Consider the following 15,216-nt stretch of genomic DNA (forward strand, 5'->3'; position numbering starts at 1 on the left):
ACAGGTCCTACAGCGTCATAAATTAAATTTATTTTCCTTGGTCCTTGGCGTTGCGTGGTGGATGGGGGAGAAGACATTTGGAGCCTCAGGAACAGGATGTGGGTCCCGGGTGCCAGGTGCCAAGAGAAGCCCTCAAACTGACTCCCCAGAGATTATCAACGGTGTCAGCATCTCATAGGGGATCCCTTCCCCAACCATCCTTTACTACTTCTTCTTCTTCTTGCGGCTCCAGTACTGGCGGCCTGCTTTCCTCCCGCCTCCATCCTCTCTTCTGCTTTGCCAGGTGGGCATGGGAGCCTCCAGTTCATCTGGGCGACCCCCTCGGTCTGGCACGTTGCCCATGAGCACCTATGAGCGGATTAGACTTGAGTTTCAGAGAAGAAAATACCCTGGACAAGGGGGTCAGAGAGCCAAGGGAACAGCATGAGGTTGAAAAAGGAAGAGCAGATGTTGATTCTAGGTGCAGCTGGGGCTGGGGGTGCTGGACTGGTGGAAGATACAGGCTTGGAACTTTCAAACTGGGTTCCAGGGGCCTCAGCAAGAGGGAACTAAAATAGTGACGGCAGAGGTCCAAGTCCCCACCAATATTAACAAGGACACCTCAACTTTTGTCTATTTCATAGCTGGGACTCTGTATTAACATTTCCAACAAACCAATGTTTTGTTTTGTTTTTTTCCTAAATATCCATCGCTTGTGCATCACCTATAATATGATTTACTTACTATATTTCCTTAAAGCAAATACTTTTTTCTTAAATCTTGCTAGACTGTATTCCCTAATACTCATTCACATGAGATTATTTAAACAGAGAGGTATAAAGCTAAATATGTAATCATTTAAACCAGGTATTTCTGCTTTTAAAATGGCTAAAAGCTAATACAATAGACAGGGTGAGGTGGTGGGGGAGGATTTTAAGCCAAAGCTGGAGACGTGGGCAGTGGCTCAGTTGGACTTCGTTTTGAAGGCATTGGAGAGCCATTGGTGAGTTACGAGCTAGGGAGGGGACATGGTCAGATTTCTGAGTTAGAAATATCCTAACTACCATATGGAGGGGGTGGTTAGAGGTGATTAATCCATAGACCAGGAACCCAGACAGGAGAGGACAAGGCTGGGCCAGGGCAGAGGTTGAAAGGTCAGTGTGAAGGCCAAGGATGCTGGGGCCCCTCTCCACTCCCAGGTACCCACCTTGTTGATGGCACAGCAGGTCCCTTGGCGGGCAGCCTTGTTTGTGACTGGGACAAGACAAGACAGGTCAGCTCGGGCAGCCAGGACGTGTGCAATGGAGATATCCGATTCTGGGGTCAGAGCCTCTCGAATTGGGATCAGTACGGCCTTCATGGCCTCCCCTTTGACCTGGTGGTGGGGGGTGTGGAGAGGGGAGATGGCAAAGGTGCCCAAGAGCCAATCCAGGTGGGATCTCTCATTTTGGAAGTGTCTCTTCCCCACTCAGGGACTCACTTCTCTCATCTCTAAATATCTCTGAATATTTAGAGCTGGGAATTCTAGAATGCCCTGGGGGGCCCTGAGGTTCTACAGCCCCAAACCTCACAAGATTCTACAATGCCCTGGGCCTCAGAACCTGCAAGAGGGTAATATTCCTGGCCCTCATGCCTCCTCTCTGCAGCTGTAGCTCCCACCACTGGGCCTCTCTGCTCCTGCCAAGGTCCTTGCCCATACCTCTGCCCGATCACTCCAGTGGAAAGCAGATGTTGTGAGGTCCAGGCGCTTGAGGAGAAGGCAGCGGCGGCAACAGTACTGATCTCTCAGGCTTTGGCACAGAGACTCCAACGCTTCCTGGGGAGAAAGATCTTGGTCATGCCTTTCTCTCTCCTCACTCCCACTTCTGGATGAGGACATTGTTCGCATACAGCCAAACACAGTCTTACCCATCTGGGTGCGTCCAGTGAGTAGCTGAGGAGGGGTTGCAGTGACCCTGGAGGCAGGGAAGGCAGCAGCTCTGAGATCTGATGAGAGAAGGAGGAGTCTGAGGCTGACTTGGCAGAAACTGTTAAGGACTCTCTGTGGACCACAGTTCCCCATGGGCCCTGAGGACACGGAATCAAGAATGGTGGTCACAGGTCTAGAAAAAAAGCAGTGGCTGGGGCACTCTCAGAACCGCTTTTACAGAGAGGGCTCTCCCCTACAAGGAAGGTGGGGTGGCCCGGGAGCAGAGAGGACTCCCGCTCTCTACCTTGGCATGCAACTCCCACAGCAGCCGGCTGGCAGGGGTCCCGGGAGTGGGTCTGGGCATCCCTAGGGCTTGGAGAGTAAGGATGAGTTCCTCCTCTGCCTCTTTCCCACCGGGCGGGAGTGCTGCCTGACTGGGATCCAGCTGGGGATGCAGGCGGAGGAGCCGGGCAGCCTGGAGCTCGGTGCAGAGAAAGCCTAACAGGGAAAGGGAGCAGTGCAATTAAGGAGGGCTGCCAGCCCACCCACCGGGGTCAAAAAGCTCCAGCGGCTTCAAAACCTCTTACTTTTAGTTCCGCCCACCTAGAACTCTGGCTCTATTTCCAGAATAAGTTCCACCCACTTGAGACCCAGTCCCCTCCTCGGACTTCGAACCCCGCCCACTTGAGAACCACTGGCCCAGCTTCATCCCACTTGAGCTTCAAGACCCTCCCATCAAAATTTTAAGCACGCCCACATTAGAGCCCTAACCCCGCCCCAAGATCCTGACCCCACCCACCTCGGTCCCTCTGGCCGAACTCAAAAGTCTGACCAGGTCCCCGAGGGAACCCTGGCTCCACCTCAATGTGCTGAGCCCGCCCAACCTAGAGACTGAAGCCTCTCCCACTTCCGCATCCCAGGCCCACCCCGGGCTCACGCAGCAGGCGCAGGCATGTGCCGGGTTTCTGCAGCGCGGTCGCGCAGTCTCCGCCGCAGAGCGCGCGGTCCGGGTAGTGCAGTTCCCGTAGCAGGCCGGCCAGCTGTCGCAGGAATTCCTCCTCGGCGCCGGGGCCTGCGGGAGGCCGGAGGCGTCAGGGCGCGGCGGCGGTACGCGGGCTCCACCCCTCCGAGCCTCCCACTCCACACGTACCGTCGCTGGCGCTCAGCACCTCCGCGCCCTCCTCTCGCTCCCGCTTCAGGGCACCCAGAGTCGCCAGCTCCGCCGCCAGCCGCGCGCACAGCGCCCTGAAGTCTGGGCACGAGGGGCCCAGCGCCGCTGTCCCTGGGAAACCCTCATACCTGCGGCGGGGCCGAGGCAGCGAGAAGGGGCGGGGAAGGTTAGTAAGAATTTCTGAGGGCAAACCTGTTTCTTCCTGCACCCCGCCAGCCAGACCCAGCGTCCCTTACCCCAAGGCTAACAGATCCTGGGCCACAGCGGCCCCCTCCCGCACCCCGGCCTCCGCCCCCTCCATGAAAGCGTCGCCTCTTAGCTAGTCGAGTGCCCCCTGCCGGCCGAAGGGAAGTCCCGCCCCCGGAGCGGCGTGCGCACACGGACGTAATCGACCAATAGCTTCTTCTCACGAAGGGCTTTTGGCATCTCCATTGGTGCAGGGGGAGGCAGAACCCGCCCCAGGTCCGCCCTCTCCGAAACTTAGAACGCCGACCTTAAGAGTAACCAGTCAGGGCTCTGGAAACCCCAGGGTTCTGGAAACCCAGAACGTGCGTTCGGTAAATCCCGGGTGTGGCGACATGCCAGCGGGTGTCACTACTGCCTCAACGTAGAAGCACCTTCAGTTTTCCTTTCCTCAGCCTCCCTCAGATGCCCTCTGTTCTTAAAGTACCCTAGTCTAAGTATTGTACTCCCAACACCAATCCAAATCCAGAAACTTGTTTCCCCCTTTCTTACTTAGGGTTGGAATTACATCAGGGACCCAGAAAGCCCGGTTTACCCCTCACGCTGCCCTCAACAGAGGTTCTCCTATTTATCGATCACAATGTGCTCTTTGGGCCTTCACCCCTCTTCCTCCCCAGGGAGCAGGTGCAATATACCGTTGGGATTACGCGATTGCACCCTAGGAGTCACACCAACAGGGGTTAGGGTTTGACTGCACTATTCACCACCTGTGTCCCTGCCAAATTGCTTCCTAGCCTATAATGGGGATAATAATAGTACTTAACCTGTTTGAGTTGTGAGGATTAGAGTCCTGTATGTAAATGCTCAGTAGACACATAGGTGGCACTCAATTAAGAATAACAGTATATATATTGAGCGTTTCCTGTGTGCCACTGGGCTAAGTAGCTTATGCCCATTTGACAAGAGGAGAAAACTGAGGCTCAGAAAGGATAAGTCACAGTGAATACATGGTCAGGACTCAAATTCAGATTTCATCCCAAAGTCCATGTTTTTAACCACTTAACCTATCTAATACTACTGTTATTACTGTTACTGTTTTGTTGCTGTTCAAATTATTGTTCCAGATTTATTCTCCCCCCGACTCTTATCCTGGTCTCTAGTAGTTCCTAGATAATTCTGCTGGGAGCAGGGGTAGGCAAGGCATTGAGCCTCGAGGAAGAACAAGGACCAGAATTTCCTCCTCAGGGGCAGAGCCTACCCTGAACCTTGTTCCTCCTTAGTCCTATCTACCCAAAGGCCGGGTACTAAGCAGGACATCTGTTGACCTGAATGAAACATTAAAAATTGCTCCGGCCAAAAACCTTTGAGTCATAACCTTGACTTTTCTGTATGGAACCCCATATTTAAATTTTTGGACTTCAAAACAGAGCCAGTATCTGCCCACTTCTCCCCACCTCCACTGCTCTCACCCTGGTCCATCACAGCAGCCTCCTCCCTGTCTCTACACCCCCACCCTCACCCCCGCCTGGTGTCTGTTCTCCACAGGCAGTCAGAGGGAACCTGTAAACACCTAATCAAGTCACATCCCTCCCATGCTTGGAGTCTTCCTGTAGCTTCATTTCATTCAGAGTGAACACCAAAGTCCATATAATGGCTTGCAAGTCCCCACAGACTTGCTGTCACCTCTGCCCTCATCTCTTAAGTACCCGCCTCCTTGCTTGCCCTTCTCAACACTCTCTTGATGTCCCTCAGATTTTCCAGACATACTCCTCCCTTGGGGCCTTACACTTACACTGACTGTTCCTTTTACCTGCATTGTTTTTCCCATATACATCCACAGGATTCCCTCACCTCCCTCAGGACTTTATTCAAATGCTCTTCAGTGAGGCCTAACCGGACCACCCCGGCTAAAATTGACTTCATCCCCCATCTCCACTTTTTCTCTGTAGTGCATATAATTTCTCACATGTCATTTGTCTCTTTCACTATAAAGTTCATAAGCTCCTTGTCAGAAATGATTTTTGTCTGTTCACTGCTTTATCCCCAGAGCCTAGAACAGGGCTTTGGCATATAATGGGTGCTCTGTTCAATAAATGTACTTGAGTGACTAAATGTATAAAACTCAGCTAGAGGGTATGCTTGGTACTAAAGGATGTGAAGAAAGAATTGGGTAGTGGTTCCGGAAGGTGAGTGGATAGGGCACATCGATGCAAATAAAAAACACAGGCTGAGACTTTGTCACAACATTTCTTGGAGCGGATATCTCATGCCCCCTCCCCCGATGACAAGGCTGGGTCTTTGGCCCCCATCCTCCCCCACCACTTCAGCCTGCACTGACAATAACAATATTGAGATCACAGACTGGCTTGGGAATCAAGATCAGGAAGATAAATGTCTGGGGGCCAAGCATCCAATCGGAGGGGCAAGCAGCTGGGAAATTAGGCCTGGGGGCTCCAGGGTCTGAGGTCTTCCTGGCTCCCAGGGTCAGCCCTCCATGCACCCAATTTGGGGGTGATGAAGAGAATTCATGGATCAGAGGTGGGTAACAGCAGGGAGCAGGACTGGGAAACCTGGGAGAGGTGGTGCTGGGAGGTGAGGGCTGGGGGAAGGTTTCCCCAGCCCCCACCGCTTCATCCGCAGATCCCACAGCACCTTACAGCACTCTGGTCCCCCGTCCCACCCCTCCCCAAAACGAGGTAGGTTAAGAATGGAGCTTCCCCCCCGCCCACCACGGAAGGGAGGAGACCGAGGCACAGAGAGGGTCATGAGGATCCAGGCAGCCCCAGCCCCCAGTCCCTCCACCCTCAGCTCTGGTGGGTCTGACAGTGATGAGAGCTGGGCAGAGTGGGGATGGGAGGGACACCCCCCTTTTCTCACCCATTCCAGGGTCTGGTTGGGAGAGCTGAATCTCACAGGTTCCGGATGTAATAAATAGTTAATAATTTAAAGGAGTGACAGAAGGCTCTATCCCTCTGGCCCCCTTGACTTATCCCTTGAACTCCCACAAGGCCATCCAAGTCTGGGTAATGAAGAAAGGTAAGTGCACATTTCCAGATGCTTGGGACCAAATGCAGGTCCCAAGCCCATACAACATTGAGATTGTCTTGCTCCAAGACCTTGACCACCCCCCACCACACACCCCCATTCAGGCCATCAGATTTGAGGTACTCTGGAAGTTACATTCCACTAAGGGGAAAAAAACTAGCAGCCCCCTCCCCCCCAAAGAAGGGTCTGAGGGCCATGAAACAAGCTTTCAAACTTTCTAAAGCAACCCCCAACTCTAAGATGGAGGAGAAGGGGTTAATGGAAGGCAGGACATAGCTTGGACTAGAGCTAGGGCTCAAGGTTGGGCTTGCGGGAGAGTCCACAAGGCTGGGGGGAAGAGAGAGCGAGAGAGAGACACACACCAGCAGAGCCATAGCTAGCCCAAAAGCTGCCTTTGTGGAACTTAGAAAAAGGCGCACCTTCCACTGAGGGCACAGTGTGGCCAGCAGAGTGAAGTGTGAACTCTAGCCCCACTCACCACCTCGGCCATGTGCCTTTGCTTGGTGAACAGCCTGCAAAATCATCTGTGGCGATGCTTGGTCCTAGAGACAGGAGTTGGGGAGCTTTCAGTGGTCCCAGAATCCAGGAACATGAGCTCGGAATGGTAGGTTTTCCTAGGGCAAAGGGATTGTTCTGTGGGATGCTGGGGGCTTGGGCTGGGGCCCTTGGGACCAGAACTCCAGAGTCTGGGACCTCGGGGTCTCAGGGGCTTATGGATAGCAGAATTCCAGGGGCAGTAGGTCTCAGGGAGTATCAGGCTAGAGTGAGTGGTTTCAGTCCAGAGAAATCAGATCTGGATATGCTAGGGCCCTGAGGCACCTCAGATCTGTCTCTGGTATGGAGGGACCAAGGTCTTGGGGTCACGGACAATCCCAATGTTGTGTAGGCTTGAGCCCTGAATTTGGAAGGTCAGTGGCACCTTGGGGTCTTGGATCCAGTGCTCCTAAAGCACCTTGGGTATCACTCAGGGACTGGGGGACAAGGAGTCAGAGGTGTGCATTGTCATGAACATCCCATCTTCTGGGAGCTGGGCTCCCAACCTTTAGAAGATTGGGGATCTGTGGGTACAAAGCAGCCAAAGATTCCGGGACATTCTGGGGCTTGAAATCCAAGTCCAAGAGGGCTGAAGACTTGGGACCAGTGTCTTTGGGCCCTGAGGTGTTAGTGGCCTTTAGTCCTCTATCTGGGAGTACTAGGCACCTCAGACTCCTACATATGAGATACAAAGCTCCTGGAAACACTGGCTTGGGGTGGGTGGGTCTATAGAGGTCTTTGATCCCTGGTTCCTGGAGCATCTGGGAGTCTGATATCTGGATCTTGGTGGGAGGGGAGCAGTGCTCTGAGATGGGTCTCCCTAGTCATTTTGGTCAGAGCACATCAGTTTGAGCATATGCAAGCACTCATGACATCTTAAGAGGGCTCAGTGTTTCAGGGGTCCTGGGGCTACAAGAATATCTGATATGGGTGACCCAGGTTTTAGGTGAGCATTTAGGGACCATTTCAGGGTGATTCTGGGTCCTGTGGTCTCAAGATCTGGAAGTAGCTGTATACAGGCAGCGTCAGGTATTGGCAACTTCTGACTAATTCTGGGGCTGTTAATCTGAGGGTTCAGGGCCCTGTGTCTGTCAGGGATCCATGTGCTCCCAGGCCTGCCTGAGGTGTGGAGCCTGGGGATGCCTTGAATCTCCTCAGTCTAGGCCAAGGGTGGGGGAGGAGGGATGGGGACGCCAGAACTCAGGTGCCTGGGACCTCATGGACAGACATCCCAATGAAACTGGGTCTGGGGTCTCACAATCCTAGGTTTAGGGTCCAGGTTCCAGATCTGGGGTCTCAAACCAAACTCGAGCTCCAAGTTGCGGGTGTGCCTAGGTTTGAGTTTGGGGGTCTGAACGGAGTCCGGGGTCCGGGACCCTCAACTTTGGGTCCTTGGTCCGGGGACCGGACCCACTAGGCCGTCCTCACCGCGCTGCCTCCTCGTGGCGACCCCCACAGCCGGCACAGCCGCATCGCGCCGCCACCCAGTGGCAGGCACGCAGGGGCGCGTAGCAGCAGAGGCAGGGCACAGCCAGGGAGAGCACAGCCAGAGCGGCCCAGCGCGCAGCAGGGCGCGGGTGGCCCGGCTCACAGGCGCACGGGTCCGAGAAGTCGCCCTCTGCGTCCGACAGGCAGTGGTAGAGCAAGCTCTCGGCACACCACAGGCAGCTGAGACGGCGCACCAGCAAGCGACCCGGGTCCGGGGCCTCTGCGCAGCGGCCACCACGCCCATCTGCTCGGCGGCGGAAGAGGGTGCGGCAGTGTACGCAGCGCGCTGCCTCCTCCGCCTCCGGGGAGGTCTTGGCAGGCGCCGCGGCGGTGACTGGGCTCGGGCCTGGGGGTGGGCGAGCCGGAGGCGCTGGGGGCACAGCCTCTGTGAGAGGGGCCGGTAGGGCGGCGGGGGGCCTCAGAGCTGCGCCCCTCAACGTGCCAGTCTTGGCGAAGCGCACGACGCAGGTGGACAGGGCAAGAGGTGCGGGCGGCCCGGCGCGCCGGTAATCCTCGTAGCCGCGGCCGCCCCAACCTGGGCCCCCTGGCCCAGCCAGCGGCTCTGAGGGCTCCGGAATTCCCGTGAATGGTAAGAGCGGAGGGTAGCTCTGCAGGATGAAGGGACAGGAGAACAGGTTAGCGGGGTCTGTGATCCCCCACATCCCGCTGCAATCCCAATCCATCCGTCTCAGAAGACCCGAGAATCCAAAGACCCTGCCATAGGCTTCATTCATCTGAGCATCCTGTCCTGGGATCCTAAGTGCCTGAGTCCGCACTTACACTTCCAAGTCCCCAGCCCCATTCCTCTCCCAGGGACAGAGGAAATCTAGGGACAGACAGAAGAATCCAGGCACCAAGCCCACACCTTAAGGACCCAGTAGTCCCGGCTCCCAGTCCTATCCTCAATCAAGATCCAGGAGTCCCAGCCCCCTCTATGCTCAGATCCAGGTGTTCTGGACCCCAGCCATTTACTTCAGCACTACAAGTCCCGCCCCAGGTCCCTTTTATTTACCCTCTTGGATGCTGAGCAACCCCCCACCTCATGAATTAAGCAGTCTGAAGAGTGCCTTCCTTTAGTACCAGCACCCCTCTTAATATACTGGAAGAAGTCATTGTCCAAGTCGTCCCCCAAACCCCTCTGGAATTCAGAACTTTCCAAAATGTCTAAGAGCGCAGGAGACACGGGATGCCCTCCCCCAACTCTCCCTCCAAGGAACCTCGGCCTCCAAGCTCCACCACCCTCACTCCATTAACTCAGGTCAGCCATCCCCTAGCATCTGTTTGTGGTTTCTCACCCCTCTGCAGTCTCAGCTCCTGCCCACTTCGGGATCCCGGCCCCCCGCCCCCGGCCCCATTTGGAACCCGACTTCCGCTGGGGGTCAGAGGGCGCACCTGAGTGGAGGAGCGGCGGTGCTGGGGGGGCGTGGCCGGCCCGAAGCCAGAAGCTGACTCCACGGTGATGATGGGGGCTGCCGCCGAGGTGGTGGGAGGCGTCTCCTGGCGACTGTTACTGGAGGAGTCGCTGTCCACGTGGGACTGGGGGAGATTGGCGGCCTCAGAGCCAGACCCCCGGCACAGCCGATGCCCTCACATAGACCCCCTCCCATTGCGACCGAGGGCTCTGCAGTGAGACAGGCCTGGGTTCAAGCCCTGGCTCTGCCACTGACTGGTTGTGACCTTCTGCAAGTGACTCATCTCTTTGAGCCTCAGTTTCCTCCACTGTAAAATGATCATAATAGTGTCTATTCATAAAGCTGTGGTTAGGACCCACTGTAAAGGGCATAACACGTGCCTGAAGTTCAGGAAGAGCTGGAAATGGTTATTATTTGACCCCCTCTTTTTATCTGCTCGGTTCACCAACCTACAGAACATCAAATCATCCTTCATTCTTCTCAGAAGCCCTCTCCCTTGGCCCGTCAGCTGCCTTACTGCCCCATTCCCACCTCCACACCTTTATTGGGGCAGCTCCACCCACCTGGAATGTGTTCCTTCCCATCTAGACCAAGCTCTGTCCTTTACAAGCTGTAACATCACTTCTCAGACCCTTGGTTTCCTTTCTGTAACCTGGGAATCAATCCTACCTCATCCATTTACTATCTTCAATACCCATTCATTGAGCACCCACGACATGCCAGGCTCACAGAGGCTGTTGTGAGGATGTAAAATAGAGCATTGAATGCACAGCATCTTCCCTGAGTAAGCACTCAATAACCGAGAACTCTCTATGTGACTTTTGTAGACCCACCTGCATCTCCCATTACCCTGGGAGAGCCCCCCCTTGTCTGCGCAAGAAACCAGTTTTGTTCCTCCCAGTGTTTTCAAGAAACTCCCACTGTTCCCAGCAAGTGCCAAATCGCATTGGACATTCTGTGCATTTATTGATTCAATAAATTTATTTAACACATCTTTACTGAACACTTACTGTATACCAGGCCCTGTTTTAAGCCTTGGAGATGCAGCAAGAAAGCAACAAAAGATCCTTGTCCACCTGGAGCTGACATGATAGCATGGGAGAATGACAATAAACTAATAGTGAAGAAAATTGTCTATTGGGAAACAAAATAAGGAAAATATCTTAGAAGCTGGGAAAACATTAGAACATGATAAGGAGCATTAGGAGACTGCAATTTTAAATGAGTTCCTCAGGGAGAGCCTTACTGAGAAGGTAACATGTGTAAAGCCCTCAGGAATATAAGGGAATGAGCCATGTGGAAATTTAGGGAAGAGTGTTCTAAGACAGAAGGACCAGCCAGTGCAAAGGCTCTGAGACAGGACTGTGCCTGCCCTTTTGGAGTAACAGGGAGGAGGCCAGTGTGGCTGGAGCAGAGTGAGCAAGAGGGAGAATAAGAGGGGGCCAGATGGTGTGGGATCTCATGTGCTACTATAAGAACTTTGCCCTTTACCCTGAGTGAGATGGAGCCCTAGGAGGGTTCTGAGTGGAGGTGGCCATGATCAGACTTAGATGTCAATAGGGTCTCTCTGGCTGTGTGTGGGGAACAGACAGTACAGATAGGAGGGGCGCAGTTGACAATGAGAAGCTGGTGAGATGGTCCAGTTGGAAAATGAGGTTGGGCAGTGCCAGGTTGGAGGCAGAGTTTGATCATTTTGAAAGTGGAGCCAATACTTAACTGACAGATTAGATGAGGGGCATAAGAAAAGAGAGGAGTCTAGGATGACTCCAAGGTTTGTACCCTGAGAAATCAAAGGATGGACTTGTCATTAATTTCTTCATCCATTTACTTTTCATATTTATTCATTTTTATAGTTTATCTTTTGAAAATTTTCCACCTTGGCACACTGGAAGAGAAGCTCCGTGAGGAAAGGGACTCTGTTTTGTTCACTGATGTATCCCCAGTGCCTAAAACACTGCTTATTGAAGGTGCTCAATAAATACCCTTGAATGAATGTGCAAATGTGTTCTATCGTGACAGCACAGAAACAAGAATAACTCAGAATGAATTGACACTGATAGTTTGGGCACAGATTTCGGTCCCCAGCACGTGGCATGGTGCCTGATACACAGTAGGTGCTCAAGAATGTTTGTGGTATAGAAACAAATCCCTGCCCTCCCCGCAGAGCTGGTCCTGGAGACTCACCGTCAGAGGGCAGGGGGTCTCTGCAGTGTCCTGGGAAGGGGAGGAGGAGGAGGAAGAGGAGGAGGAAGAGGGGGTGAGCGAGCCTGGGCAGGGAGAGAGGCAGAGAGTGAGCTCCCTGGGCCCCAGCTTCCCCCACCCCTTCACCCTAGACCCAATGCCCACCACCGGCACCACTCACCTCGACCCAGCGCTGCCAGAGCAGCCAGCAGACTCTTCTGGAACTCATCAGCCTCTGCAGGACTCTGAAACGTCAGCCCAAACTTGCAGTCACCCAGGCTCCAGTGATGGAAGATGGGGTTCACCTTGTTGTAAATCAAGCCTGGCTTCAGGGTACACTCTAAGGTGGTCTGAGGGGCAGGAAGAAGCCAGGTGAAACACTCCCCTCCAGCCATACCTGGGACTTGCCCTCCACCCCAGCCTCTCTGCATACCCAAGCATCCCACAAACCTCATTTCTCAATCCTAGGAGTACCCCTGAACCCTGACTGACACTACAATACCACCCCCCAATTTTATTGAGCACAACACGGATACACCAATATTTCTCCAAGCCCCTTGATCCCTACATTTTCCAATATGCCCTCTGATATCCCAATAGGAACCCAAATTTTATTGAATGCCTCAAAGAATTAGTTAGCCCCCTTCTGACAACCCAATATTCCTCGTTCTGACTCAACAGTACTCCCCAAACTTTATTGAACACCTTAAAATATTACTGTTAATCCCCTTCTAATGCCTTAATAATCTCCTAATATGCAACCCCAAAAATTCTTATCAAACTCCCACAAATCTCTCCTCACATGCTGGTCAACACCTTAGATGTTCCCTCATCTCCTTGTCCAACATCACTTATATTCCCTCACACCATTTCAAATGCCCCTGCATTGTCCCTTTGGACCTCTGCTCTGAAATGCAACCCTTCCCCAGAGCCTTTGCAAACCATCTGAATCTTTCTTTCTTCTATGCCCCCAGCTGAAACTTCAACACTGTCCTTCCAAATCAGGCCAGACAGCCCAGAATATTTCTGCTGGACCCACACATGGGATTGTAAACCCTATTTGACATTTCCAGATAGTCCCCCGCCAAATGACTCCATATACTTAGGGCAGACAGAGGCCAGTGGTGTAGGGCCTCATGTTGAGGATTTCTGAGCAAGATGGAGCCACAGGAGGGTTCTGAGCGGAGGGATATGATGTGAGTCAGGTGTTAGCAGGGCCCCTGTGGAGCACACTGAGGTGGGGGAGGGAGCAGGGCAAGGAGAACAGTGAGGAAGGAGGCTCCTGTGATAGTCCTGCAGTGGACAGGACCTGTTTAATACCCAAAATGTTCCAGAAACTCCCAACTCTTATCCACAGGACAGATACTCACTTCCAAACTCCATCCCACATCCCGGTTTAATTCCCAGACTTGAGATGACCTGACCTCACCTCTGCACTCCCAGCCCCATTTCCCCTATTTCCCCAGGCCCCCACCCTACTCCCGTGGCCCACGGTGGCTCACTTTCTGGTCCCGGAGGCGCTCCCCGTGGATGACGTAGTGCCCCTGGCGGGTCCCCCCCTCGGGCCTGGCCCCTCGGACCCGACATACGCTCACCTGGCTGAGGCCCCCGCCCCCCACAGGCAGCCAGCCCCCACTGGAGTCATCTCGGGCCATCACCACAGCTCGGACCCGAACCATGTACCTAAAGGTGGGGGGACAGGGACAACACGGTCAGTGAGCTCCAATCCTGCTCTCCCATTCAATGTTTCCCCAACCCTCATCTCCCCTCTTCGTCTCTCACATCTGGATCCACTGCACCCTTCACCGGTTTACCTTCCATGCCCGCCTTCCCTCCCCATGCCCGCCTTCTTCCAGCATGGCTTCTTTCTTCCTCATGCTATCTTTTTTCTCCCATGCCTACCTTCTCCAAATCTACCTTTCTCTCCATACCCACTTTTTCTCATTCTCCCCATGTTTCCCATTCGCATCCCACAGCTTCTGTTTTCCACTTCCCATCCCCCTCCTGTTCATCCCCTTTCAACCCTATCTCCTTCTCTTCCCTTCTCATACTCACTGCCCCACCCATAGTTCCCCCTCACAGCTGGGTGCCTGTGTATACGTATTTTCTTAGAGCCCATCAACTCAGCTCCAGTCCCCCCTACACTGCCTCCGCACCCTGCCGCCCAGGCCACTGGCTTGGTGAGAAAACCAGGCTCTCTTCCCCCACTCCTTCCCGGATTTATGAATGAGACCGGATGTAAAGCTCACTGAGTCACCCAGCAACGGGAGATGGTCAGGGAACAGGGAGAGAACCAGAAATGGCCAGACAGAGGCCGAAAGGGAGAGGGAGGTAGAGGAAGCCAGAAACCGGTGACCGAGACACATCGAGAGAGGCATTTCATTCACAAAAAATCAAACCTGCTCCCTCGGCCCCAGCCTAAGAAAGGCAATGGGAAGAGGCTGGCGGGGTGGGGGGGGGGGATTGATCCCTCCCCCTCCTCCTCCTCCTCCCCGCCCCAGCATCCTTCAGAGCCATCTTACCCCGCCCCCCAGCTCAGGAGACGTAGCCCTCCGCCCAGTAATCAGTATCAGCGTCCAGATGTCCCTCACTACCACTTAGCGCAGGGACCCTGGCGTCCCAGACTTAGGGACCCATGCAACGAGCTCTAGCCCCTTCCCCCACCTGCAGAACGCTGGGGTTTCCCCGCCCTTCAGTAGGGGAAGGGGCGGCAGCAGCGCCCCCAGCCCCCTTTTCTCAATGGGATGGGATTTTGTGAATGAGCAGTCACGTGACGCTGCTTCCTTTGTCCGCCCGCCTCCCCCGACAACAGGTGAAGCAGAGAAACAGGGCAAGGGCCCCCCCCAGGGCCTAGCTGAGATGGGACGCCGGAATTTATGGGTGCCCTACACTCCCCACACGTTTCCCGGGGGGGAGTGGGCTCCACAGTTCCTCAATGGTTGGGGTCCAGTACGGAAATTTATGAATGGAGCGTCCTCAGAGGAAGTCCAGGCCCCCCAAATGGAGACTGGTACCCCAAATGGCTGTCGCGCAGTATAGGAGCCCCCACCCCCTTGTCCTTCCAGCTGGGATCTGGGGGGCGCCCCAGTGGGCATGAGGTGCAGCGCGGTCCTGGCCGCCCCCACACCGGGACAGAAGGTCTGTCAGCCCCCGCCCCCTCGCCCCCCTCGGCACCTGCCTGGGAGGCTCCAGCCGGGCTCCGAGCGGCGGCGACGTGGCCTCCTCCTCCTCCTCCTTCTCCTCCTCCTCCTCCTCCTCCTGTTCTCTCCGGATCCCTCGCAGGCTCCGGCGGCGCTAGAGACGGGCACCAGGAG

At 54.6% G+C, this 15,216-nt stretch overlaps 2 protein-coding genes across 6 annotated transcripts; both read right to left on the bottom strand.

Moving 5' to 3' along the window:
* Positions 1-12: 12 nt before the first annotated feature.
* FAM98C (family with sequence similarity 98 member C) lies at positions 13-3,405 on the bottom strand. Of its 2 annotated transcripts, none has more exons than XM_019666214.1 (8): positions 3,296-3,405; positions 3,039-3,187; positions 2,826-2,960; positions 2,193-2,386; positions 1,888-1,965; positions 1,679-1,795; positions 1,187-1,354; positions 13-348 (listed from the first exon to the last, which is right to left on the bottom strand). In XM_019666214.1, the coding sequence occupies exons 1-8, from the start codon at positions 3,358-3,360 to the stop codon at positions 205-207; spliced, it is 1,050 nt and encodes a 349-aa protein (XP_019521759.1). In that variant the 5' UTR covers positions 3,361-3,405; the 3' UTR covers positions 13-204. The 2 variants fall into 2 exon arrangements, with proteins under 2 accessions (XP_019521759.1, XP_019521758.1); XM_019666213.1 differs by having other exon boundaries at positions 1,888-2,046.
* A 2,085-nt stretch (positions 3,406-5,490) lies between these two features.
* On the bottom strand, positions 5,491-15,208 carry SPRED3 (sprouty related EVH1 domain containing 3). Of its 4 annotated transcripts, none has more exons than XM_019666224.1 (6): positions 15,081-15,208; positions 13,498-13,585; positions 12,084-12,252; positions 11,906-11,988; positions 9,702-9,845; positions 5,491-8,917 (listed from the first exon to the last, which is right to left on the bottom strand). In XM_019666224.1, the coding sequence occupies exons 2-6, from the start codon at positions 13,579-13,581 to the stop codon at positions 8,246-8,248; spliced, it is 1,152 nt and encodes a 383-aa protein (XP_019521769.1). In that variant the 5' UTR covers positions 13,582-13,585; positions 15,081-15,208; the 3' UTR covers positions 5,491-8,245. The 4 variants fall into 4 exon arrangements, with proteins under 4 accessions (XP_019521769.1, XP_019521766.1, XP_019521767.1 ...); XM_019666221.1 differs by having other exon boundaries at positions 13,405-13,585; XM_019666222.1 differs by lacking the exon at positions 15,081-15,208 and having other exon boundaries at positions 5,492-8,917; positions 12,084-13,134; positions 13,498-13,553.
* Between the last annotated feature and the right edge of the window lie 8 nt (positions 15,209-15,216).

Source organism: Hipposideros armiger, unplaced genomic scaffold, assembly GCF_001890085.2.
Source record: "Hipposideros armiger isolate ML-2016 unplaced genomic scaffold, ASM189008v1 scaffold_466, whole genome shotgun sequence".
NCBI classification, from domain to species: Eukaryota; Metazoa; Chordata; class Mammalia; order Chiroptera; family Hipposideridae; genus Hipposideros; species Hipposideros armiger.